This window comes from Pantherophis guttatus, chromosome 7, assembly GCF_059756535.1.
Source record: "Pantherophis guttatus breed Tessera chromosome 7, ASM5975653v1, whole genome shotgun sequence".
NCBI classification, from domain to species: domain Eukaryota; kingdom Metazoa; phylum Chordata; class Lepidosauria; order Squamata; family Colubridae; genus Pantherophis; species Pantherophis guttatus.
In genome coordinates this window covers 22,364,415-22,390,735 of record NC_142069.1, presented here as the reverse complement: position 1 = coordinate 22,390,735, position 26,321 = coordinate 22,364,415, and the positions used below count along the sequence as shown (strand labels likewise).

The following is a 26,321-nucleotide window of genomic DNA, read 5'->3' as shown; positions in this document are numbered from 1 at the left end:
ATAAAATCGGGATAAAATACAATAATTTAAAGTACCATTTAAATATAATTAAAATTATATTATAATGTCACCCCTGCATCTACCCAATCAGTGTTAACTGCTATTAAAATTACATTGTTAGATCAAGTGATCATTCTTACAATCTACCGCATTTTGCTGCACCAACTTTGTCCTCCTTCCCATCAATTTTACCACAAATTTAGCAATCCATTTTACCAATTGCAAGTTGGAACCTAACAAACAATATCGCAAAAAGTGCTCTTTAGACTTAGGGGTGCTGGTATAAAAGATCCTGCCCAGTTGATGTTCCCTCAGGTCTGAATATAGGGGGCAATCAAAAATTATGTGGGACGTTGTTTCGACTTCCCCCGTCCCACATAGACAGACCCTTTCCCTTACAGGAATACCCTTATATCTACCCCAGAGCATATTTGTTCCAAGTTGGTCCAATCTCAATTTTGTAAAGAATCTTCTCAGGACGGGAAACAAAGGCACAGCTAAATATTTTTCTATTTTGAAAATTTGTTTATTGGCTGATAACCAGGGGCAAACTTTTACTGCTGTCACCTGTGCAATATCCGATTGGGCACTTATGTCCTTAAATCTCTGTGCAATCCAATTTCGGATCTGCCTATAGTCGTACTGCTGCCAATTTAAAGGGATACCAGAGCTAGATACCTGCTTCAGAACTCTTGATAACCAGTTATTTTTATTACTTGAGATAATCTGCTCCATTAGCGCTAATTTTGGTAACCTCCCTTCCTCCATCTCGATTATTCTCAACCAATAATAAACAGTCTTCAACAAGGCCCTAGTGCCAGTCGCATGGACTCCTGTTTCTGCCTTTACTACACATGCTGGGGTTCCGGGGGACACTGCCAAAATTCTCCTCAGGAACTTATTTTGAGGCATTTCCAGCCCAGGCAGCTTAACTGACCCCCATATTTCTGCCCCATAGGTAAGTACTGGTTCGATTTTCGCCTGGAAGACCTTTAGCACTGGGATTGATGAAGATGGAGTTTTCTCTAAAATAAGTTTGTTTAATTGAGCCATCCGAGCAATGGCCTTCCGAGCTCCGGCTTTTACCTGCTTATTCCATTTGCCATTTGTCTGAAATACTAGCCCTAAATAGGTAAATGACTGAACTTGTTCTATTCTTCTGTCATTTAAAACCCATCTCTCATCTCCATTTACAAAGTCAGCATATTGCTCTCAACAATCTGGGTCCTCATTTTAGCCATCTGGGAAGGATGGAAGGCTGAGTCAACCTTGAGTCTGGTGAAATTTGAACTGCCAAATTGCAGGCAGCTGGCAGTTAGCAGAAGTAGCCTGCAGTACTGCACTCTAACCACTGTGCCACCGCAGCTAATAATAACAATGCCATTTTACTATTTATATTTGAGAGGAATTAGATCAGAGAACTCCTGATTCCCCTCTCCAGAGCTAATGAAAAAAAGTACAGCATTATGTTCCTAAGAGACTTCAAACCATCAAACCTTACCTTGAACGGGCTTAATATATCAGGATGACGGCAGCGATGAACTATTAGCCCAAGGGTGGCTAATCCTATGAAGAGCCACCGGGAAAAGCTGAAGAAGTTCAACAAGTGGAAAAGATCTCCTACACAAATCATGGCTGTCACCAAAGGGAACTTGAAGAAATAAAATGAAAAAAATAATAATAAACTAAACCATCAGAGTTTTCATAGGAAGAAGTCAGAAATCCAAAGCTAACTTTGGCTCATTTGCTTTGGACAAAGCATAAAAAGTGTGTTTTTGCTGTTTTTCAAAATCATTTATAGGGTTTGCACTTGTATTGCCAACAGTTTCAAGAATGCAAGATTGTTGCTGCTTTGTGAAAAGAGATTACATTTCAGATATGCGTGTGAAATGACAATAGCTCACAGGTCAAATCCAAACCAGAAAGAAATTTCAAAGCACAATATTTTAAACTAAATAAGAACAAATCCATTGAAATATTTTATAAAACATTAATAAAAATCAATTGCCAGTGTCAGCTGCCAAACAGTTAATGAGTTTTAGCTGATTTGAATTTTAACATAGGATCAATACCCCAGCATATTAATTGGTTCCATCAGTCTTAGAAGGTAAAATCTTGCAGATGGATTGTTTCATTTAGGAATAGCACCTGGCATTTCATGGGAAAAAAGCATTGTAGAAAATTCACCCAGAGATAAATCTACACATAGATAAATTTTGCAAAATCAGATGCCATCTGGATGTGTTGAATTACAAGTCATAAAATACCCACAAGAACACACATCTGACTGGTGAATGGGAGTTGTAGTCCAACACATCTAAGTGCTATCAGATACAAGTAGAAGACTACCATAGTAATTGAAAACGCTTTTGTCAACCACATATACATGCATGAAGATACATATGCAGACATGCCACAATTCACCACACAATCTGGGCAATTTAATCTTTGTTGTTGTTGTTGTTGTTGTTGTTGTTTAAGAGACTTTAATAATAATAGTATTGGGAAAGGTAGAAGAAAAGAGAAGAGGATGACTGACTCAACTACAGCAGTGATGGATTGATTAATTGATTTCAACTTTAGAAAGCACTGATGGCCCAGTGGTGGACAGATCACCTTGGAGAAGATCCAGTGGTGGGATTCAAGTAATTTAACAACCGGTTCTCTGCCCTAATGATTTCTTCCAAAAACCAGTTTGCCAAACTGCTCAGAAAGTTAACAACCAGTTCTCCCAAAGTGGTGCGAACTGGCTGAATCCCACCACTGAGAAGATCTATCTACAATATGTAGTTGCTAAGAGTCAACACTGACTTGAGGGCACAAAATCATAAGCAATAATCAATATAGGCAATCATGATGATTTTAAAAGCAAAACAACACACTTTCACAATTATTGGTATTACTATGATCAGGTTATCAATAACACAAGCTGTTTGCATTATTGTCAGCTAAAGATGCTTGTCACAGGATTTCCACATCAGAGCCTTTGAAGTAAGAAATGAATCTGACACTATAGACAAAGAAGCATACCATTAGCAAGACAGCTGGCAGTGGGGTATGGCGTTGGATGTGGATCATAGAGAAGAGGGTAGGCCACTGCCCCTCCCTGGAAGCCACAAACAATGTCCTAGAAGTAGAAAAATGGCTGTAAAAGAGCTCAAGAATGTAGGAAACTTCACTAGCAGAAGCCTGATAGATTGGAAACACATTTCATAGAGGTAATTTTATGCTATTCTTCAAATATTAGCTCTGAATGAAATCAGGCAATAATATTTTTAAAATCTAAATGCAACCACAGTCAGCAGAGTACCTCAAACTTTTCATTTCTCTTGTTTCAAAATAATGGAGTGGAGTGGAGTGGAGTGGAGTGGAGTGGAGTGGAATGGAATGGAATGGAATGGAATGGAATGGAATGGAATGGAATAGAATAGAATAGAATAGAATAGAATAGAATAGAATAGAATAGAATAGAATAGAATAGAATAGAATAGAATAGAATTCTTTATTGACCAAGTGTGATTGGACACACAAGGAATTTGTCTTCGGTGCATAAGTTCTCATTGTACATAAAAGCTATAAGTGATAAATCATGATAATAGTCATCATAAAAATACAGTCATCAGAAATCATAAGATATGACACTTAGTGATTGTCATAGGATACTAAAATAAAATGTGTTTTATTTTATTGGTATTGATTTAATTAACTATTTATAGAATGACCGATTCCTCTTTTATCTAAATGGTTACTATTTTCCAAGACATTCAGTAATTTCAGAGGAGACCAAAAAGGCCATCATTCAGGGTATTATATGCACAATCAAAACAGCAGGAAAAATCTGCCCCTCCTTCTGAAAAGTTGGTTAATTTTGGCTTATCAGCTGCGTCAGCCCAGCCATTGCTGTTTGCAAATCTAAGTTTGTATGAACTTAACCAACAGTGATTTATTTAACAGTCTATGTTAAGCAAGGCAAGGCTCAGCATAATGTTCAACACCTAAAAAAGGAATATCTATGAGAAAAACACAATTTTCTCCTCCTTTGCTCCAAGACATTAGAATGGATCATCTGAAAGAGACAATGACTTCATTCCTCCTCCTTTCGTCTTTCCCCCCTGAAATTCCCACTTCTCTTTTTTCTCCACAACTGACTTCCACATGCATTCACATCTGTGTAGTGAAAATGCGGACCTGGAAATTAATTAGGGAGAGGAAACAGCTAACAGTAAGGGCCCAAGAGGGAAACGTAGGGATATAAAATTCATTATAATCCATCATTTCTGTGTTCTAGATAATTTCCCTCCAATGTGCCTCTGAAACAAACAACCGTCTTTGTTGTATTTTGCTACTCAGTTTCAGATGCTTAGAGTCTGAACTGAATTTGGCATCATCCTTCAGTTGGGAGAAACTGTATCAGTATCAGATGTGATATCCTGATTACCAGTTCCTATCCTGCCTCTATGACTTTCGGGTCCTAATCCGTGTCTGCCACAAAACATAATAACATCACTGTGACATGTATCATGGTATTGTAGAAAGTTAACACCCACCCCTCTCCTAGAAGAATGAAATATTCTAGGAAACATTAAAAAGGCAGAATGTTTGCCCTAAAAGAAAAATAGAAATCTTAAGTGACACAGAAACTCAGTCCCAGCAGATATTTTGGTGCCAGCTTATCTACAAGACAAAAGACTTTCAGCTCCAGGGGGATAGGATTAGCCTTCACTCAAGAGCCAAACCAGGACAAAGCCATTAAGCCATAATAGGAATTGTCCAAAAGCCCCTTCATTACATCCCCCAGCAACATTCAACCAAGCCTAGGACTCAAGACAACCTACAAAGTTACCCCTGCATGACCCCATGGGAGTCTGACAACCAATCAGAATACATTTCTTTCACAGGAACAGGAAGCAAGTTCAAAGCCCAAGAGAGGGTATAAATGTCTCTCTCTCACACACACACACACCCATGTGCTCAATTGCCCAGGAACTCAAACCATGTGGCCCTGTCCACCATTAAACCATCTTTCCAAACAGCTTCCATGTTTCCAGTGTCTTTCTCCCACTTGGAACTGAACCCAGATGGATATTTCTTCCAACAGTATCATGAGATATAAAGGTTAAACATTAGAGGTTAGCCAGCTACCAACCTTGAAAATGTAAAAATTCCCCCATTCATGGTTCCAAAACAAGACAGGGAAACCAAGATTGGAATCACAGAGATAAGGCTCTGGAAAGCTTTCCGTGCAAAACTCTGATGGGAGAAGAAAGGCATGGTTGTAATTCACATATGTGAAACACTGCATGAATCAACTCAGCTGCGAACAAAAACCACCAGGAGGCCTTCAGAAATGTTAGGGCATCAGCTCAACAGTATTTCATTTCTAGTTTTACACCTGCTTGTTCCTTATGTCTCTAATATTATTACTGCTTGCTTCATCAGTCTTCAAGAAAGCTTTGGAAATACTGTAATCTTGAAATATTATGTGTTTGTACCAGGGGTGAAATTCAGCAGGTTCTGACAGGTTCTGGAGAACTGGTAGCGGAAATTTTGAGTAGTTCAGAGAACCGGCAAATACCACCTGTGGCTGACTCCAGAGTGGGGAGGGAATGGGGATTTTGCAGTATCCTTCCCCCAGGATTGGGGTGGGAATGGAGATTTTGCAGTATCCTTCCCCCAGGAGCGGGATGGGAATGGAGATTTTGCAGTATCCTTCCCCCAGGAGTGGGGAGGGAATGGGAATTTTGCAGTATCCTTTCCCCAGAAGTGGGGAGGGAATGAGGATTTTGCAGTATCCTTCCCCTGCCATGCCCACCAAGCCACGCCATGCCCCCAAGCCACGCCCACAGAACCGGTAGTAAAAAAAATTGAATTTCACCACTGGTTTGTACATAGGTGTGCATGCATTGATCTATCTCTATATCTCTCTATTTTTATCTCTATCTCTCAGTAGTTGTTCAAATCTGGCAACTTTAAGATTGCGGACTTCATCTTGCAGAATTCCTCAGGCTGCATGCCAAAGCCCATTTCAGAACTTTCAGTTCTACAAAAATAATAATAATAATATATAACGGAAAATTAAAAACGTCTTGAGATCTTTTTAAAGAAGAGCTAACAGTGCTGTCTCCACCTGAGCCTCCACCCCTGTGTGAATATTCATGCTATTTGCTATTCCAAGGCTTTACAGAGACAAAACAGACTCTTGGGAGCCTTATTCGGTGAAACTGTGCTTAATGGCCACTTAATTGCCAAACCTCTCTTTCATCAATTGCAAATTGAACCCTCTGGAATGTCTGTGTTGAAAGGGGTGCAGTGAGGGGCTCGTGTGTGTTTGTATGTGTTCGTTTAATCTCATTGTAAAAACAGCCTTGACTTCCAACTCACCACAGCCACTGCCTGGGAGACAAGTACATCTGTTGCTGTCAGTACTGTGTAATAGGAAACATTGGTGAGCATATACCCCACGATCACTGTGATCACAGACACAATCACAGCCAGAGGGATATTTCTACAAAAAGGAAAAGGAAATAGAGACATCTATGAGTACTTCCGTAGCCCACATCCCAATTAAGATTTAATTCAGCTGTCCTGGACCTTATGCCCTCCAGAGAGGTTGGAAGTGCAATTTTCAAATGGTGAGAAAGCATGACCAAAATTGTTTAGTCATCTTATGCCAGGCACTGGTTCCTCCATGAGAGGGCAGTTAGCAGATGAAAATCATAGAGTGGCAATCCCAAAGGTGCTTTTTCAAGAGGCAACTGGACTTTCTGGTTTTTCTTTGAAGACATTTCACTTCTCATCCAAGAAGCGTCTTCAGCTATGAGTGGGAACTGAAGCCAAGTAAGCTATCTTCTACTCCTGGGAGCAAAGAATGAAGTCAAACAGAACTTCAGAACAGAACTTAGCTCAAGAGGCATTTAAACAATGGAAGCTCCAGGTAACAGTCTCAAAGGGAGGTAGAATCAGGATAACAAGTAGAAGATCAATTGGCTGGAATGAAGAAGTAGGTAACATTTATATTTATTTATTTATTTCATGTATTTATATGCCGCCCTTCTCCAGAAGGACTCAGGGCGGCGAACACAAGTTAAAAACATGTACAACAAAATCCCATTTTAAACCAAATTAACTAATAAATAATAAATAATAAAACCCAGAATCAGAGTCAGCCTATTTGCTTGAACAGACAAGTCTTCAATATCCAATACAGGACAGGATGATTTTTTCCCCCTTGTCATTGTTCTTTTGGAAATGTGTCAGCTATATATATTCTGGGCTTCTTGGCCATATGACTGATAATTTGAGGCCAAATTGTCCTCCACTTGGTATCCTAGGATAATTTTCAACAATCATGCTGTACAACGTAATTCTAGCTAAATTTAAATAGCAGATGAACATGAATAGGATAGCTTTTAAAATAATCAATTAATTAATCAATCATAATAGAGCTGGAAGGGATCTTGGAGGTCTTCTAATCCAATCCACTGCTCAAGCATAAGACCCTATACCAGTGATGGTGCCCAAACCAGAACGTGTGTGCATGTGTGTACATGCACACGCGCCAGAGTGTCAAAAACCTGAAGACCAGCTGGCTGGTACACACATGCCAGTTTTTCAGGCTGTTTTCTGGGCCATTTTCTGGGCCATTTGCCAGCCATTTTAGGCACTCTGGTGCCTGCAAAGACCAGCTGGCTGGCGCACCAGGGGTGAAATGCTCCCGGTTCGGACTGGATCGCCCAATCCAGTAGTGATGGAGGCAGGTGGTTCGGAGAACCAGTAGCAAAAATCCCTGCCCCCCCCCCATTGCCCAGCTGAGGCACGCAATCATCAGAGGCTTTTTTTTTAATTTTAAAAGCATTTTTTTACAACCTCTTCGGCTGAAGAGGTTAGAGAAAATGTTTTTAAAAGGAAAAAAAGCCTCTGCTGATCAGGCAAGTCAGCTGGGATCGTCAGAGGCTTAAAAAGCATTTTTTTTACAACCTCTTCAGCCGACGAGGTTGTAGAAAAATGGTTTTAAAAGTAAAAAAAAAAAAAGTTGGCCACACCCACTCAGTCATATTACCACCACCACCACCAAGCCATGCCCACAGAACCGGTAGTAAGAAAATTTACATTTCACCACTGCGGCGCATCTGTGCGCATGGAAACCAGAAGAGCAGCTAGCGATGGCACACGTGCCCACAGAGAGGGCTGTGCGTGGCATCTGTGGCACGCATGCCATAGATTCGCCATCACAGCCCTATACTCTTTCAGAAATGAAATGAAATTACATTTATTATTATTATTTATCATCATTATTAATTATTAATATATAAATTGTTACTAATGAAAATTCATTAAATTTTCCTTTTTTGAATGTATATCACTGCTGTCATTCGCTGCTATTAACTGCCTTTCAAGGATACACAATTTTATAATGGAGAAACATTTGTCGGAACAATTTCTCTTCATGTCCATGCATTGGCTAAAGAGGTTGCAGAAATCAGTGTTTTAAATATAACATAAAGCCTCTAGAGGGAACCAAAGTTAATATCTGGATGAGAATTAAAATTAATGACAATTACACAGAGATCAGGTATATGGACTTGTCCAGAAAACAAGCATGACTCGAAGGAGATTGTACCTTTTCACAAGTTTTGAGAGTAAAGATCTATATTTCGCATTGTTCACTCACTGATTTATCTATTCTCCTCTTCACAGAAATACTACAGTTGTAGCACAGCAAAGTTTTATAGAGCTTTGCTTGAGCAAAAGTTAGGGCAAAGTACCTTGGCAAAGCTGCTTCATTCAGTTCCACCCCTAGCCGTTCCAATAGCCAGAAAAAGTGTTCTAATATAGTGGCAGCGAACCTTTTCGGCACTGAGTGCCGAAATGCAAGCACACACATGCGCACATGCACCAGAAACCAGAAGAGCATGCGCGCTGGAAACCACCGGAAGATTATCTGATCTTCCAGTTTCTAATGCACATGTGCATATTAAAACAAGGTGGCCCGTATGCACATGCGTGCCGGGTAGCTGCTCTTCCGGTTTCTAGCACTCCTGCGTGCATGAAAACCAGCTGGCCGGCAAGTGTGCTTGTGTGAAGACTGGCCGATGTACACATGCATGTCAGAGAGTTGCTGTTCCAGTTTCCAGCACTCCTGCATGCTCGAAGACCAGCTGGCCAGGGCGCATGCGCACACCGGAACCCAGAAGAGCAGTGGGCGGCTGGCATGCCCGGTAAGATAGTTCTGTGTGCCACTTCCGGCACGCGTGGCATAGGTTCACCATCATGGCTCTAATGTATTGCACATCAATCAGAATAGAGCTGGAAGGAACTTTGGAGGTCTTCTAGTCCAACCCCCTCAAGCAGGAGACCCTATACCTGACCAGGCTCTTCTTAAAAAACTCCAGTGATGAAGCACCCACAACTAACGGCAAGCTGTTCCACTGGTTAATTGTCCTCACTGTTAGGAAGCTTCTCCTTAATTCCAGGTTGCTTCTCTCCTTGATTAGTTTCTATCGGTTGCTTCTTGTCTTGCCTTACATGTACGGAATCCTTTTCTAGCTCCTAGAATTCATTCAGGCATTTGCATCATACCCATGGTGTGGAGTGCTTGGCAACGTGCAGCTGTCTTATATATCTTTAATTACTCTCTTCTTTTCATTATTTTTCATGCATGAACTCAGTCGGGCCCTGAAATTCGATGCGCATTGCATGCACACAGAAGGAAGCCTCCCCTTTCAACTTAATAGCATGTCAGGTTTCAGTGTCGTCTCAAAATAAATTGCATTTCCAAACAAATAGTCTTTGATGAAATCTTTCATTTATTAAGCACGACAATCTGTCCCCGATTATATCGTAGCCAACAGTGACTTCCTGACCCCAAACCTTTCCTTTTTGTTCCCCAATTCTCTGCGTCTCATTGGCCATCTTCCAAATCACTCTCCCCATATCTACTACTTCAGCTCCCAGGAATGTCCCCCCTCCCATCTCATCTCCTAGGGGATATTATCATCAGGGAAAATAAGTAGGTGAAAAGTCAAGCGTCCTCTTGCCAGCTGCCCCCCTCTTCTCCTCCTTATATCAGCACTGGAACAAATGTAGTTTGGAGTGCTGACATAGCATTTATCTCTGAGCGGACATACATAATTTGCAAAGGACTCTTAGGAAATCAATTTTAACTACAGTCTATTGCATGTATGTTTGAAACAATGACTTGTCTATTATGCCACAGCACTGCGTTATCTATATGACTGCCTTTCCCGAAGGACATCTACCCACCCAACCAAGTCTGATAGGGTGGGCATGCTTCTAGTCCCTTCTCCTAAATACTGCTATTTGACAGGATCTAAGAACGCTGCCTTTTCCATGGCAGCCCCTGCCCTACAGAACAGTCTTCCCTCTTAAGTTCAACAGGCTTCTACTCTCCTAGCCTTCCATAAAGCTTTGAAGGCCTGGCTTTTCCACCAAGCATTGGGATAAGTTGAGGCGGGGTGAAATGCTCCTGGTTCAGACCGGTTCAGCTGAACCGGTAGTGATGGCGGCCGGTGGTTCGGAGAACCGGTAGCGATGGAGGCACGAGACTCTGCCCATCTGCCCAGTCGTCATGGTTTTAACTAGGAAGTAACTTGTTTTTTATCCTCTGCGCATGCACAGAAAGGTTTACATTTGCGCAGAGGGTCCGTGCGCGCGTGCACTTCCAACCCGGTTGGGAAGGTAAGTAGATTTCATCCCTAAGTTGAGATAACTGCACTTCAAAATCTGACTTGACTCCAGGTTTTTGTTTTTAATGGGTTTAGTTTTTAGAGTTTTAATATGGCTTTTATGGAGTTTTAACCTTTGATTGGAAGCTGCCCAGAGTTGATTATAAGATAGATAGCTATATAAATGTTTTAAATAAATAAATAAATAGTCCAGAATCTTAGGGTGGACTCAGAAGGACACATGAAGAACTTCTTCATCCCCCTGAGATATCCTTAAATCCACTTTGTTAAAGTTTTAGCATTCATCTTGTAAAAAAAAAAAATATGCCAGGGGTCCCTTGGTCCAGTGGTCTTTATAAAGCTGGAAGGAAAAATGGGCATTTTGTTCTTTATCTACAGGGGTGTCAAACTCAAGGCTCGCATGCTTAGATCTGGCTCTTGGAGCCGTCCAGAAAACAGCAAAGGACTGGCCTTTGGTTCCTCTGCCAGTGAAAACGGAGCTCAGGAGGACCACAAAAGCCCCCCAAACTCCGTTTTCACTGGCAGAGGGCTAGCAAAACAAATTAAAAGTAAAATAAAGTAAAAGGAGAAATGTTTCCCCTTTTGCATTTGAGCATCCAAGAAGGGACAGGAAAGGAGAAAGGAAAGAGGAAAGACAAAGAAAAAGAAGGAAAGATGCAAAGAGAGCAAGGAGGGAAAAATAAGGAAAGAGGGGAAGGAAGAAGAAAGGAGAATGAGGAGGGAAGGAAAAAGAAGAGGAGGGAGGGAGGGAGGGAGGGAGGGAGGGAGGGAAGGAAAGAAGGAAGGAAGGAAGGAAGGAAGGAAGGAAGGAAGGAAGGAAGGAAGGAAGGAAGGAAGGAAGATTATAATGAGAGTGAGGGAGGTTCTCAGGGAAGTCCTGCCTTAGCACTTGGCCACCACAGATACCCCCAACACAAGTGATGTCGAGCTGGCCATGCCCACCACGGCCACGCCCTGGCGTCAAGCACAATCCTGATGCTGCCCTCAATGAAATCAAGTTTGACACCCCTGATCTACACAATAGGGAACTCATGTGGCTTGTCAGTTTTCTAGACAGTGAGGGCAAAAGCATTAGCTATGATATTTGACTGCAAAATTAAAATATTACATTTTAGTTTACTTCAGGCAGTGAACTCCATCATTTCTGCCTCCCCACTGTTTTCTTCTGAAAGTACTATACCACAAAAATGTATCTTGTTAGGCCTATTACTCTAGCCCAGTCTTCTCCACCAACCTGGTGTCTTCCAGACGCAACTCCAGCATTTCCTACGAACGGAGGAGTTCAGTCATCTGGAGAGGGCCAGATTGGAAAAGACTGGTCTAAGTCAGAATGAAGTTTCATTTTTCCAACTCACCGTTCTGGCTTCACCAGTTCTTCTCGTACAAAACTAGTTTGAAACCTGCATTAAGAGCAGAGCAAGAGACAGAAAGGACTGTTTCAGTAACGGTGACAAATCACCAGAAGGTTTCAGAAATATACATTAAGAATGCATACCATCCAGAGTAGGCGAACATCCCTGCATAAAAGGCTAAAGGTAGTTTGTCCAAAACGAGTGCTTGGGTATTGAAGGCATCCTGGAAATTTCCTGTACAGCCTAAAGAAAAGAGTAAAATTACAAAGCAAAGGCATCATAGCAGAAATAGGCATCCTGATGATGGATAGATTAGTGCCAAAGTCAGGTTTTATTGTATATATATATATATATATATATGTATGTAACTTGGTGGCATAACATATGATTTGCATAAGACAGGTAGACCCAGATTCAAAACAACCATCTTGTCTAAAAAGGATTTTGTTGCAGGAGATAAGAAGACACTCCCTTGCTCGAGATCTCACAAGCCATTGCCAAACATTGAATGATTTATAACAACAACTAGATTGGGTTAACATCACAATAAGCCATGTTTTAACCACCACTTGTCGAGTAAGTCATATTATAAGCTATAATGATTGGCTTTCTTATGGAGAACTTTCTAGTCTGTTCCTGAAAATCATCATCTTCTTCTTCTTCTTCTTCTTCTTCTTCTTCTTCTTCTTCTTCTTCTTCTTCTTCTTCTTCTTCTTCTTCTTCTTCTTCTTCTTCTTCTTCTTCTTCCTCCCCTCCTCCTCCTCCTCCTCTTCCTTCTTCTTCATTTCTGTCCAATTTTATATGTTGTGTTCAAAGCAGGGGTGAAATCCAGCAGGTTCTGATAGTTCTGGAAAACCGGTAGCAGAAATTTTGAGCAGTTCAGTAGCAGAAATTTTGAGTAGTTCGGAGAACCGGCAAATACCATCGCTAGCTGGACCCAGAGTGGGCTGGGAATGGGGATTTTGTAATATCCTTCCCCCTGGAGTGGGGAGGGAATGGAGATTTTGCAGTATCCTTCCCCCAAGAGTGGGGAGGGAATGGAGATTTTGCAGTATCCTTCCCCTGCCATGCCCACCAAGCCAAGCCCATAGAACCAGTAGTAAAAAAAATTGGATTTCACTACTGGTTCAAAACCTTCAATCCTCTGAAGTATTCCATGTATTTTTATCATTGTGTTGATTAATAGAGAACAAGAACAACAATGTGAAATACCTTGAGCTAAAAGCATCATGCCTGGGACAATAATGAGAGAGAGAGCTGCCAACTTGATGATAGATAAGATGGTCTGAAGCCGGGCACTCCAGCTGACACTCCAAGAATTTAAGACAAGGACAATGCCTAGAGTGGCAAGAAAGGGAAAGTACTTGATCTGCATGAGTTAAGTACACAAAATCAGCATGACTCACTACTGCTAGAGCAATAAAATGGCGAAGATTTCCATTGGGACTTACAGTAACCCAGGAGAGCGACAAGCTTCACAGCCAGGAGTGGAGCCGAACAAGGTGCAAAAAATGGTTCCAATATGTAGCGTCCAAATGCTAAGGCGACAACGGCGCTGTTGGCTGGTCTAAAGAAAAATTATATTCTTTGAGGAGACTTGAAGATGTTACAGCACATAGTGCAACGTCCTAGTGCAGCTGACAGAGATGATGATAAACAGGAGAAGGAAGGTGATAAAAAGGAGAAAGTGGAAGAAACAGCAGCAACAACTGAGAATGAATCTGCAAAATTCAGCTTCCCTCAATTATTTACTCTCAATCGTTGTTGTTTTTTTTTGAAGCAATCAGATATAATTGTATACCATCTATCAAGTAATTTCAAAACCAAATATCCTCTCATAAATAAAACATTTATTTTTGTATTGATTGGCTGTCCAGAAATCATATCTGAGTTAATCATTTTTAATGTTAATAATTGTTTAGGGCAGGGGTATCAAACCAGGGGTGGGTTCTACTCACCTTTACTACTGGTTCACAACAGGGCCACACACTCTTCTGTGCATGCGCAGAAGCATTCTGATGACATCAGGTTCGGTGGGCGGAGCCTCCCTCCGGTTTTACTACCGGTTCTATAGAACCAGTCCAAACCGGGGGCAACCCACCACTGTGTCAAACTCAAGATCTGAGGGGTGCTTAGATCTGGCCTGCAGGATTGCCCTGGAAACAGCAAAGGACTGGCCCATGATGCCTCTGCCAGAGAAAACTGTTTTCTCTGGCAGAGGGTTGCAGGAGGCTGTTGCAGCCTAAAACAGAGTTCAGGAGCCTGTTTTTGCTGGCAGAGCGCTCAGGCCACCATAGGCACCCCCAACACAAGTGACATTGAACTTGGCACACCCACCCCAGCCACGCTCCCCCCAGCCCCTCAAGGTCAAACACAACACTGATGTGGCCCTCAATGAAATCGAGTTTGACACCCCTGGTTTAGGACATAGTACAAATATTCTGCACCTAGTATTAGAGATGTTGACGGATGAGGTGGGTGGGTAAAAAAAGACAAGATGGTGCAAACAACTGCACATTTGATGCCCCAAGCCTTTGCTCACATGGTCATACCTACCACTTCACTTTTGTGGCTATCCTTTGTGGATGCTCCTGCCCAGTATTTTCCCAATTGGGACAATTGACTATTTGCTTTTGTATTTTCTTTGTATGTTATAACATAACCTTAGTTATAACCAGAGGTGGGTTTCAGCAGGTTCTGACCAGTTCTGGAGAACCGGTAGGGGAAATTTTGAGTAGTTCGGAGAACTGGTAAATACCACCTCTGACTGGCCCCGTCCCCATCTATTCTCTGCTTCCTGAGTCCCAGCTGATCGAGAGGGAATGGAGATTTTACAGTATCTTTCCCATGCCAATCATTCTCACCAAGCCACACCCATCAAGCCATGCCACGCCCACCAAGCCACACCCACAGAACCAGTAGTAAAAAAATTTGAAACCCACCACTGGTTATAATATAAACTAATTAAAAAACTTTTTTTAAAAGCTGATTTAGGACAAAATAAAGGCAAGACATTCTATCCTTTCGCTAATTATAAAAGGTTGTTCTTGCCTCATCTAGACAATTTGCCTAGATCATCTTTTATTTCTGTATCCGAGTCTACAGATTATTCCATTTGTGTTTGTGCATTAGTTATACTCGATAATCAATGATTCAGAGCATTTCTTGTTCACTATCATGTTTACTGAGTGTTGTAATGCAGGGGTCCCCAACCCCCGGTCTGTGGCCCGGTACCAGGCTGCAGCCTGTTGGGAACCAAGCCATGCAAGCAGTGGGCAGGCGCAAAGCTGCATTTGTGCAAGTGGTGCGTGCACATGCAAAACCATCCCCTCTGCCCTCCCACAGAGCCGGAAAGGTTGGGGACCCGCTTTTATGATGGAAAAGTTTACCTTATAGCAAAGTATTCAGCCCATAGAAACAGGAATCCAGGCAGAGGACCTAAAGTTTCCAAGATATAAATGTAATGGCCTCCAGACTTGGTAATTCGCGTGCCCAGTTCTGCATAACTCAACGCACCTGGAATGATTTAATTACAATTTTAACAACTCCTGATGAAGACTTTATATCCGAAAGGTTTGGTCATTCTAAAGTGCTGTCCCAGGAAAAGAAAAAATTAGGGCTTTCCTAGCCTAAATTATAGGAGTCCCCTGTATATTATGTACTCTGGCCTAAACTCCTATGAAGGCAGAGACTTCATTTCATTTCATTTCATAGTTAAATACATTCTGTGGTCCTACCAGGTATAGAGAGGAGTTTCAGAGAAAGAAAGGACATTCCCGTATGCTTGAACTCTACTGGCTTTAGCCACATGCAGCTCTGGGGAAATGCACCCCTTTACTGAAGAAGGATCACCATTCCCAGTCTGTAGTACTTATGCTTTCCTTCCCCCACAAGGGATGGGTACACCCCATAGCAAATTAGGTGGGAATGAGAGCTAAAATGAATGAAGCGATGGTACCAGTTCCATAGAACCAGTGGTGGGTTTCTACCGGCTCACCCCGGTTCAGGCAAACCGATAGCATTGGCGGGAGGCTTCGCCCACCTGCCCGGACATCATCATGGATGTTCTGTGCATGCGCAGAAGGTTCTACACATGCTCAGAAGTGGCGTGCGCAAGCACACGCTCACAGTTCCAAACCGGTAGCGAAGGTAAGTGAAAACCACTACTGCATAGAACCATGTCACATGCAGGGTGGGCCCAAATTTTTCTGTTTGCGGTGGGAAGGAAGAGCTATCTTGGTACTCTCTGAACTTGGTTGCTCGCTTGCAGATATTTCATTATCATGAAGTTATCATGAACGATTGATTATGTGCCATCAAATCATTTTCAGTTCCCAGCGACCTCATAGATTTTCTCCATGAAGCATTGGAAGAGCCACATATATAAGTTCCCAGTGCTTCAAATTTTAAAATATCAAGTGATGAAAAAGTTATCTCACAAAAGAAGGCAAATATATGTGTCCCAGGATAATGTTGCAGGATCCAATCTGGGTCGGTCACCAGGACCAAAGATTTAGTCTTCCAAGCTTTCAGATTTTTGGGATCCTCAAGGAACTTCTCCCTACCAGAATGTGTCATATGTACATTCCGGAAGAGAGAGGTTCCCTGAGGATGGGCTCCAACATGAATCCAAAAGCTTGGAAGACTAAACCTCTGGTCTCAGTGACCGACCCAGATTGGATGCTGCCAGAAGTTCTCTGTTTGATAATGTCAATCAAGATCAAACACCATTGGGCAAAACAATGAGCTGGAGGTTTTTGAAATCAATTTAGTTTTGTGTGAGCAAAATTGATTCTTACATTCAAGCCTACTCATTCCCAGCTAAGCTTCTAGCCCTATGTTCATGCCATGGAAACTCATCAGAAATAAAACACGAATATGACATTTAGAGAAGCTGGGTAAATGCTAGAACCCCACTGAATTGGAGTACATCATGTTTGTTTTCAAAATGGTGCCAGGCTTTCTGTACAAAGAATCCTCACCTCTCACTATCCTACCCCATCCCCCCACATACACATTTTTACACATACACAACATCCTGATAATGTTGGACATATTAGAGCGGGGGGAGGGAGATATGGTGACTTGTTCTTCCCCCAACTTGTTTTTTAATTTCTGCAAATCTTGGAATTTCCTTGAACCTACTGATTTCTCCCCGTTTTTTTCAACAGCAAAACTTGGGCATCTAGCCATCTTAATTCAATACTCCTCGATGAAGTGTTATGTGCTAGTCGTTCGCGACTCTAGGTGGTAGTGCTCATCTTCGTTTCAAAGCTGAAGAGCCAGCGGTGTCTGAAGATGTCTCCATGGTCATGTGGCCAGCATGACTAAATGCCAAAGGCACACGGAACGCTGTTACCTCCCCACCAAAGGTGGTCCCTATTTTTCTACTTGCATTTTTTATGTGCTTTCGAACTGCTAGGTTGGCAGAAGCTGGGACAAGTAACAGGAGCTCAGTCCGTTACACAGCACTAGGGATTCAAACCACTGAACTGCCCACCTTTTGGTCGACAAGCCACTGAGTCACCGTGTCCCTTAACTAACCAATAGGAGAGGTTTAATCAAGGAAGTGGAAGTAGGGGGAGCTCTGTAACATAATGCTACAATTCTTGACCATGTAATGCTGGAATTCCTAATGTTAAGGGAAAATAAAACTGAATATACTTGAATACATACTTGGGACTTTTAAAAAAAAAGACAGTTACTGAGAAAAGGAGCTCAAAACAATTGGAGATTTTTAAAAAAAAGCACAAATATAAACAACTTCAGTGAGAAACACATTTAAAAGACAGGAAAAGAAGCCCACGTAGGTATATGAAACGCCTACCAAAAATCTGAAAACTAACTTTGGCATTTATAGAAGATGGAAAGAGAAATGTGGATAGAGCACCAGGAAAAACACATGGAGATAAACTAGGATTGAAGGAATGGTGTCAGAAAGGCTAAACATCAGATAGGTGAAGGGAAAATAGCCATTTATATTCAAAATAAAAAGAAGCAATGAAATCAGTACAATGAAATCAGTAACAATCCCAAAACATTTGGAGTACCATTTGAACACTGTAGGCATTGACAAAATCACCATCAGTCAATTGCAAAAGGCAGTTTTACTTGGAACAGCTCACATCCTGCAACAGTAACTTTAACAATAACACATGCCTATCCCAGCTCCTTGGGATGAACTTGATCGGTGGATAAAGAATGCCAGATCCAGCCTAAACATCTGGCTGTGTGACAAACCATAATGGGCAGATTAAAATATTGTGAGATTTCCAAGTACAGTCTGGAAAAGTCTTGGTTCATAAGACACCATATATAACTGCAGATGAAAGGAAGAAAGTGTGGATAACTGATATGGCAATATTAGAGATAGTATCATAGAAGACAAAGAATTGGAGAAGATCACAAAATAACAAGATCTGACAAATGAAATTAGAAGATTTTTTTTAATTTTTTTTTAATTTTTTATTTTTTTTAATTTGATTTATATGTTGCCCTTCTCCGGAGACTTAGGGCAGCTTACAATGTGCTAAGCAATAGCCTTCATCCTTTTGTATATTTATACAAAGTCAGCTTATTGCCCCTGCAACTGGGTCCTCAATTTACCTACCTTAGAAAGGATGGAAGGCTGAGTCAACCTTGAGCCTGGCAAGATTCGAACCTGTAGCAATTGCAGGCAGCTGGTCTTAATAACAGGGTGCTTTAGACCACTGTACTACCAAGGCTCTTTACGGCATAAACAAGCTATGGTAGTCCCAGTGGTTATGGGAACACAGGGTGTCATACTAAAAATATCTTGAATGACACTTAGAAAATCTGCACATTGACAGAATTTCCATCTGTCAATTGCTTGGATCCACACTTATACTATGTGAGGACATCATGACAGCCTATGTTCTCGGGAAGAACTTGATGCATATGAAGGCAAACACCGGGTAAAGAACTGGCTGCTAAAGTTTCACATTGGTGAATATTATTATTATTATTATTATTATTATTATTATTATTATTATTATTATTTGCTGCCTCTCTTTTGGGGGAAATTACCTTTTGACAGGCTCTCTGCTAGCACGCAGAACCACCAACATAGGTAGCTAGATATGACAATCATCTTCTTTTAATGACCCCATAATCCCTTGCGGAGTGGAGTCTGGACAACTGAATGGAGCTGAGTGTTTACTGGACGGCTGCCCTTCCTGTCGCCAATGCAGAGGGTTTTTTTCCCCAGCAGATATATTCTCATTGTACTCAGAGAGAAAAATATCAGCCTCTACCTAGGATCGAACTCACAGCCTCCTGATTGTGAGGCGAGAACTCCATCTCTAGGCCACCACACCACCCGTAGCTAGATATGAGAATAGCAGCTACCAATTCAGTAAGAGTCAATGACATTGGACCAACAGTTCTTCTGATCCCCTGAAAGCTGAAGACAAAAGAAACTCACCACGCACCAAACATAGAGAGAATTCCACAGGCAAACCAAATGATTAAGGAGAGGCCCACATTGCCGGAGTTTTTCAGGACCCCCTTGGGAGAGATGAATATGCCACTGCCCACCATGCTCCCAATGAGAAGTGAAAAGGCCCTGAGAAGTGTGATCTTCTTCCTCAGAAAGACAGCCTCGTCTTTCTTCTTAGATTTTCCCATGGCTAATGTGATTCTGGATGAGTAGAAGAATAAGCCGATGTCAAAGATTTTGATGCTGGTGAATGTCTTGAGAGACCATAAAGATCCTTCCTTGATTTTTGGATCAACCTGCATTGAAAAAGGGAAGAGCATTTATTTTAAAAGTTAATAGGATAGAATTGTAATAGAATTTTGAAGCATTCTTATACTCATAGTTGCATCCTGACATTAATGTGATGGCAGGGGCATAATAACCTATATTATATCCATTAGAGTTTATACAGGGGGACGTGGTGACTCAGTGGCTAAGACGGTGAGCTTGTCGATTGAAAGGTCAGCAGCTCAGAGGTTCGAATCCCTAGGCTGTGTAATGGGGTGAGCTCCTGTTACTTGTCCCAGCTTCTGCCAACCTAGCAGTTCGAAAGCACATAAAAAATGCAAGTAGAAAAATAGGGACCACCTTTGGTGGGAAGGCAACAGCATTCCATGTGCCTTTGGCATTTAGTCATGCCGGCCACATGACCACAGAGATGTCTTTGGACAACACTGGCTCTTCGGCTTTGAAACGGAGATGAGCACTGCCCCCTAGAGTCAGGAACAACTAGCACATATGTGCAAGGGGAACCAGGATTCAACCGGAAGCGTCGCAGCGAGACAGTCGGGGAATTAGCGGGCTCTGATGAGCTCCGCGAAAACCCAGACTGACAAACCGCTGCCAAGGGGTCTTCGGACCAGAACCGTCCTGTAGGGATGGGGAAGAAGGAGAGGCACCTTGGAAGACCAAGAGGAAGAGGCAAGTTCCTCGAAGGTCAGAGGAAACTCTCTATAACTCAGCAGTGGGGGACGGCAGCCATTGCAGCTGTCACAAAGCTGGGGCAACTGGACTAAGCATTGAGCAGGAGTGGTGAATGGAACAGAGTTTTTTGAAGCCGGGTGAGTGACAGCCAACCCATGGTTGAAACAACAATAAGGAAAAAAATTAATCTTAAGACCCCTAGCGATAAAACAGCGGCTAATGAGCATGGGGGGAAGAAAAGATTTTGAAACATAATCTTAAAGTGATAAAAACCCGATGGAAAATTGACTTTTGAACAAAATTATTTGGAAATAATTTGGAAAATTTTAAATAACTAGAGAAATTGCCCCAAGATTGGTTAAAGGATCGAAAAAAAATAAATAGATCCTCTTTTTTTTCCCTTTCTTTTTCGAATTTCAAGAAAAACAAAAGAGAATGGACAATAAACCCTATAACAGAAGTGTTCTATAAATAAAAGGGAAAAAGGGAAAAAGAAGTGAGAAGAGCTGTTTAAATTCGGAATGGACTATAAAACTGATTTGGTATTTTTAAAACTAAAAAGAAAAAGAGAAGCTAAGTAAGATTGTTAATGTAGATTGAAACAAAATCAATATTTGTTAGACAATCAGAAATTGTGGATTTCAGAGAGACACCTTCAGGAGTAAAAAGGAATATTGCAACTTGGTCTTTGTTTTAGAAAATTGTGAACTTTACAGATAACAGCCGTGAGAACTTTTGGGAAGGATTTCTTTGTCTGCAAGCGGTTTGACTTTGGGGGGAAAAGGGGAATACAACGGAACTTTTAAAATTGGAATAATATTAACTCAAAAAGAATAAAATGGCGCAGGAAATTAGAGAAATTATTAAATTGATGTACTTGTCATGGAAAATGGAAATAAGAGAAATAACTACAATGTTACACGGAGGATTAAAATCTGAGGACACAAAAGCTGAGATGGAGCATACGCAAGCGGACAAGGAAATGAAGATGGAGAAGCAAGACATAGAGGCTGAAAATAAAGAAGATAAAGACAATATGATTAAATATGAAGAAGTAATTAAACATGTGGATAGTAATAATAAAAAGGAGGTTTTTAGAGATTACATTGGGATTAACAATGAAAAAAATAAAGAGGATGGAAAGAGACAAATAAGGAAGGGAGGATGGAACAGAAAGAATATAAAGTACTTAAATGATTACACTGGGATTTACAGTGAAAAGATAAAAAAGAGAGAGAGAGGGTAGAAAATAACAGGAAATATAGGGCAAAATAGAAGAGTTCAGAACTTTGAAATACAAAATGATAATACTGGGATAAATAGTGGGATAAACGGTGGTGAAACAAAAAAAAGAGAAAAGAGGGGGGAACAACAGGAAATATAGGGCAAAACAGGAGAGATCAGGATTTTAAGGCACAAAAGGAAAAAAGGGGAAAGAAAAAGGTAAAAATAAAAATGAAAAGGGAAAAAAGAAAGAAATGAAAGAGGAATATGATGTATATGACTAGAATTGAAATATGAATTGTAGTAAGAAATAATGTTAAATCATATGATGGTGAAAATGAATTGAAAAATAATTGGAATAATAATTGAAATGTTTTTAATGGTTTACAGTGGTGTGTGTACAAACGATTAAGTGATGATTTGGAATAATACAGGGGAAAAGCTATATGATTAGAGGATAATAGAATATTTTTAAATTCAACTAAGGTTTTTTTTTCTTCTGGTTCATATATAAATGAAAAAGATATCTATATAATCAATTGATTTATATTAAAATGTTGGATTGTATTAGTTAAGGAAATGTATGTTATAAAATAAGTGGGTTTATTATTAATATAAGAATTAAATAACTATAACACCACATAATTAATTAATTTGATGAGGGATATAAAAATTAGATGATAATGGGAAGGGGTTTAATATAGAATAGAAGGGAAAATGGAATTTGGTCAAAATTAGAGATAAAATGAATAATATTGGTACAAAATAGATGAAAATAAATGTTATGGCAAAAAAGGAAGTAATTTTAGTTGAAAGGACTAAACTTTGTAGAGGGTATAGTTCAATGTTAATAATGAACTTGAAGCCTGAGAGGGATGGGTGGATTGTAATTGAATAATAGATCTTTTCCATCCATATTCCCAATCACAAAAAGGCAAGAAATTTCCCCAATATCTGTCTCAAGCACATTCTGTTTTGCAGAAAAGAAGAGGATAGTTCTGTTCATTTAAAGCTATGTTGGCCTATGTACCAGACATTGAAAAACATGAAACCTGTCTGTTTCCTCTCTACTATTTTAGGGACAGATATTACTGCTTACTTTTAGGGACAGATATTACTGCTTACCAGTGGTGAAATGTAAAATTTGTTACTACCGGTTCTGTGGGCGTGGCTTGGGGGGGGTAATATGAATGAGTGGGCGTGGCCAACTTTTTTTTTTTTAACTTTTAAAACCATTTTTTCTACAACCTCTTCGGCCAAAGAGGTTGTAAAAAAATGCTTTTAAAAGCCTCTGATGATCCCAGCTGACTTGCCTGATCGGCAGAGATTTTTCTTTTTTTTTAAGGCCTCTGCCGATCCCAGCTGACTTGCCTGATCGGCAGAGGCTTTTTCTTTTTTTTTTAAGCCTCTGACGATCACAGCTGACTTGCCTGATCAGCAGAGGCTTTTTTTTTTTTACTTTTAAAAGCATTTTTTCTACAACCTCTTCGGCCAAAGAGGTTGTAAAAAAATGCTTTTAAAAGCCTCTGATGATCCCAGCTGACTTGCCTGATCGGCAGAGGCTTTTTCTTTTTTTTTTAAGCCTCTGACGATCACAGCTGACTTGCCTGATCAGCAGAGGCTTTTTTTTTTTTACTTTTAAAAGCATTTTTTCGGCCGAAGAGGTTGTAGAAAAAATGCTTTTAAAAATAAAATAAAAAGCCTCTAATGATTGCATGGCTCAGCTGGGCATGGGGGTGGGGAGGGATTTTTGCTACCGGTTCTCCGAACCACCCGCCACCATCGCTACCAGAACGGGCGATCCGGTCTGAACTGGGAGCATTTCACCCCTGCTGCTTACTAAAGTGAAATGTCTCAATAAAACAAATCACTTTAGCTTTTAAAGCTGAATTATTTTATAAAATGGATTAAAATTCAAGCATGTTAATCCTTGTAGCTACACTTAATACTGTTCTGCATGAGAATAGTACAAATGCAAATAGCAGTAGATCCATTGACAAAATCTGATCCAAAATATTTGTTCATAGATAGATACTGTAGCTTTAGCTATGTTATGTGAAACGAATAGATTTGAAAGCAATAATTTGAACAGAGCCAATAATTTGAACAGTGCAAACACCAGGGTTTTCCACTTGCATGGCATCATGTCTTCATCTGATCCCAATCTGAGGAAACCTTAAATTTAAATTTAAACCTTAATCTGAATACGAATGGGTTCCTCTTATTCAGCAAAGGATATTATCAGTCTTTGAGCTATCAAGGATCAGGACTATAAATTAAGTTGCAATTCAGAAATATTTATTGCTCAAGCCCATACACAAGCATTTAGTCAATTAAATTTCCAACCTCAATTGATAATGTTCAATGGAATTCAAGGGAGGCTGGACCACTTATGGGAACACAAAGACTCCAAACCTGTGAAGACGAACCTATGGCACGCGTGCCAGACGTGGCACACAGAGCCCTCTCTGTGGGAATGCACACTGTCACCCCAGCTCAGCTCCAATCACGGTTCTCCATCATTTTTCACTCAATCAATTCCAACTTCTCGCGAAAGAAAAAGATCTCACAAAGTTGGAATTGATTGAGTGAACTTTTTCACTTGCGCCTTTCACAATGTGGGAGGCGGGGTCCCGTCCTCCTGCTGAAGCCTATTACGATAAATGGGGAAAATAAAGGCCCAGCAGTCCAGAGTCCAAAAAGGGAGGTGGGGTCTGTTTGTCGGAGGATCAGAGAGGAAATCTGGGTGGGAGGCTATTCAGAGAGGGATCTGCCTGGGTCTCTTCTTCCCTCCCCCTTAGATTCCTCCCTCCCGGCTTTCTTCAATAGCCTCGTTTTAAGGGGAGGGGGAAGCAAGGTGGGACAATAGTAGCTAAAAGGCTGCAAGGTGGTTAAGGGTTTATTAAAGATGGGGATGGGGAAAAGATGCCATTCCTTTCCCAAGGACCCAGGGAAAGTGAAATAAAAATGTGTGTGTGTGTGTAAATAACAGCCTGGGATAGCTCAGCCACAAACCACAGCTGCTGTTATTTTTGCTGAGAGCTTCTAAGCTACACAGCATTCTTTAATAAATATTAACAATAATGAACCATAATATACAGGATTAAAGGAAGGAAGGTGAAATCAGAGGAGGGGGGAAGGAAGGAAGGAAGGAAGGAAGGAAGGAAGGAAGGAAGGAAGGAAGGAAGGAAGGAAGGAAGGAAAAAGAAGGAAGGAAGGAAAAAGGATGTGATGGTCCTCCAGAGGCTACTGCACTACACTACCATCATTCCTGAGTTAAAGAAACTCAGCTGTTAAAGAAATCCAGTGCCACCAGGGAGAAGTCAAGTTGTGAAAGAGGGATTGAAATTCCTCACAAAACCTTGTTATTCAGGTTAAATTGCCATGTTGACACTTTGTGATAAATAAATGTGTTTTGGGTTGCAATTTGGGCACTCGGTCCCTAAAAGGTTCACCATCACTGCTCTAAACTGTTGGCACCCTCAGCTCTCCTTGCTCTTCTCCTAGAGGAGCCAGGTGACTTACAGGGATGGGATCGTAAGGGATGGGATCCTACTTGTGATCACTCTGTGCCTTGGGCATTGTGTCCCTGGCCAACCTAATTTGAGTAGTGGGACAGTCTGAATCTTTCAAACCAGCTGTTGCCACAAAGTCCAGGTCTTCGAGCCAATCCTCAACTTAGAGTTATGCATTAGAAAGAGGACTTATCCCCCTACTAACTGATAATTTGTTCCAGGGGCTATGTGGTGTAGTAGTAGAGCACCCATTTGCCCATGCCTATTCTTTGTTAGACATCTTTAAATAGATTAAAGACATGGAGAAGAGGTTGCTGGTATAGCTAGCGTTCCTGTGCCATGCAACCCACCTTCCTGCAGCTATTAGTTGTTAGCCAGGTTATTTATACATAGACAACAGGTAAAAATAGGGAACTGGGCTTCTTCAAAGCTATTAACTCTCCAATCCCACAGATGAAATCTACGGTACTTCCTTTCCCAGCCTGGGAATGGAGGCAGGAAAAGGAAATGACCCAATTAAAAGAGCAGAGCGGAGGAAACAATCCTCTCATTTCTGTCTGTGATCCCCCATAACACCTGGCAGCTGTTTGTGGACTACTTTTTGATCCATATGTGGAAAACCTGGAGTGAGTTTTGATTGATGACTAAGTTGATTAATCTGCCCATCTGTCAGAGCTCACTTGTTCTCAAGCTCTACCCCCATCTCATATTTATTCTTTCCTGTGAGCTCGTGATATTTGGTGGTAGGGGAGAGAAATAGCACCGGGAGATACACCAATACAATGACATCAACAGAAAGGAGCAAAGAGGCAGGAAGATGAAAGCAGCACCTTCACAATGCAAGTTCTACCATTTGAAAATGTGTGTTCTGATGTCTTACACACACACACCCAAAGGAGAAAGCTCATGTTGTGAGACTACTTTCATCATTCTGATACTTCAAATATTATACTTTTGAACTAGATCTGGATTTAGAAATTTCACAACGGAGTCACTTCAATTCTCTTCAAAAGAGAAATAACACATGGCCACAAACATAGTTGATAACAACAATGGATCTCTCTCCATCTTAAGTCTTCTCCTGTGTCTCAGAACTATACAA

General features: G+C 41.0%; 1 protein-coding gene across 5 annotated transcripts in view; it reads right to left on the bottom strand.

Annotated features, from left to right (window-relative positions):
* The window catches only part of LOC117655402 (cystine/glutamate transporter-like), a 37,543-nt gene that overhangs the window by 4,546 nt on the left and 6,676 nt on the right, over positions 1-26,321 (bottom strand). For 3 of the 5 annotated variants that reach the window (XM_034402819.2, XM_034402818.2, XM_060694520.2), the window contains 10 exons: positions 19,510-19,813; positions 15,448-15,574; positions 13,510-13,625; positions 13,271-13,396; positions 12,202-12,301; positions 12,062-12,106; positions 6,382-6,505; positions 5,147-5,250; positions 3,031-3,127; positions 1,502-1,651 (listed from right to left, as the gene is read on the bottom strand). In XM_034402819.2, the coding sequence (XP_034258710.1) occupies positions 1,502-1,651; positions 3,031-3,127; positions 5,147-5,250; positions 6,382-6,505; positions 12,062-12,106; positions 12,202-12,301; positions 13,271-13,396; positions 13,510-13,625; positions 15,448-15,574; positions 19,510-19,705 (1,185 nt within the window). In that variant the 5' untranslated portion in view covers positions 19,706-19,813. Of the gene's footprint in view, positions 1-1,501; positions 1,652-3,030; positions 3,128-5,146; positions 5,251-6,381; positions 6,506-12,061; positions 12,107-12,201; positions 12,302-13,270; positions 13,397-13,509; positions 13,626-15,447; positions 15,575-19,509; positions 19,814-24,119; positions 24,217-26,321 lie in introns of those variants that run through there. The other 2 variants (XM_060694521.2, XM_034402820.3) reach the window with 2 other exon arrangements.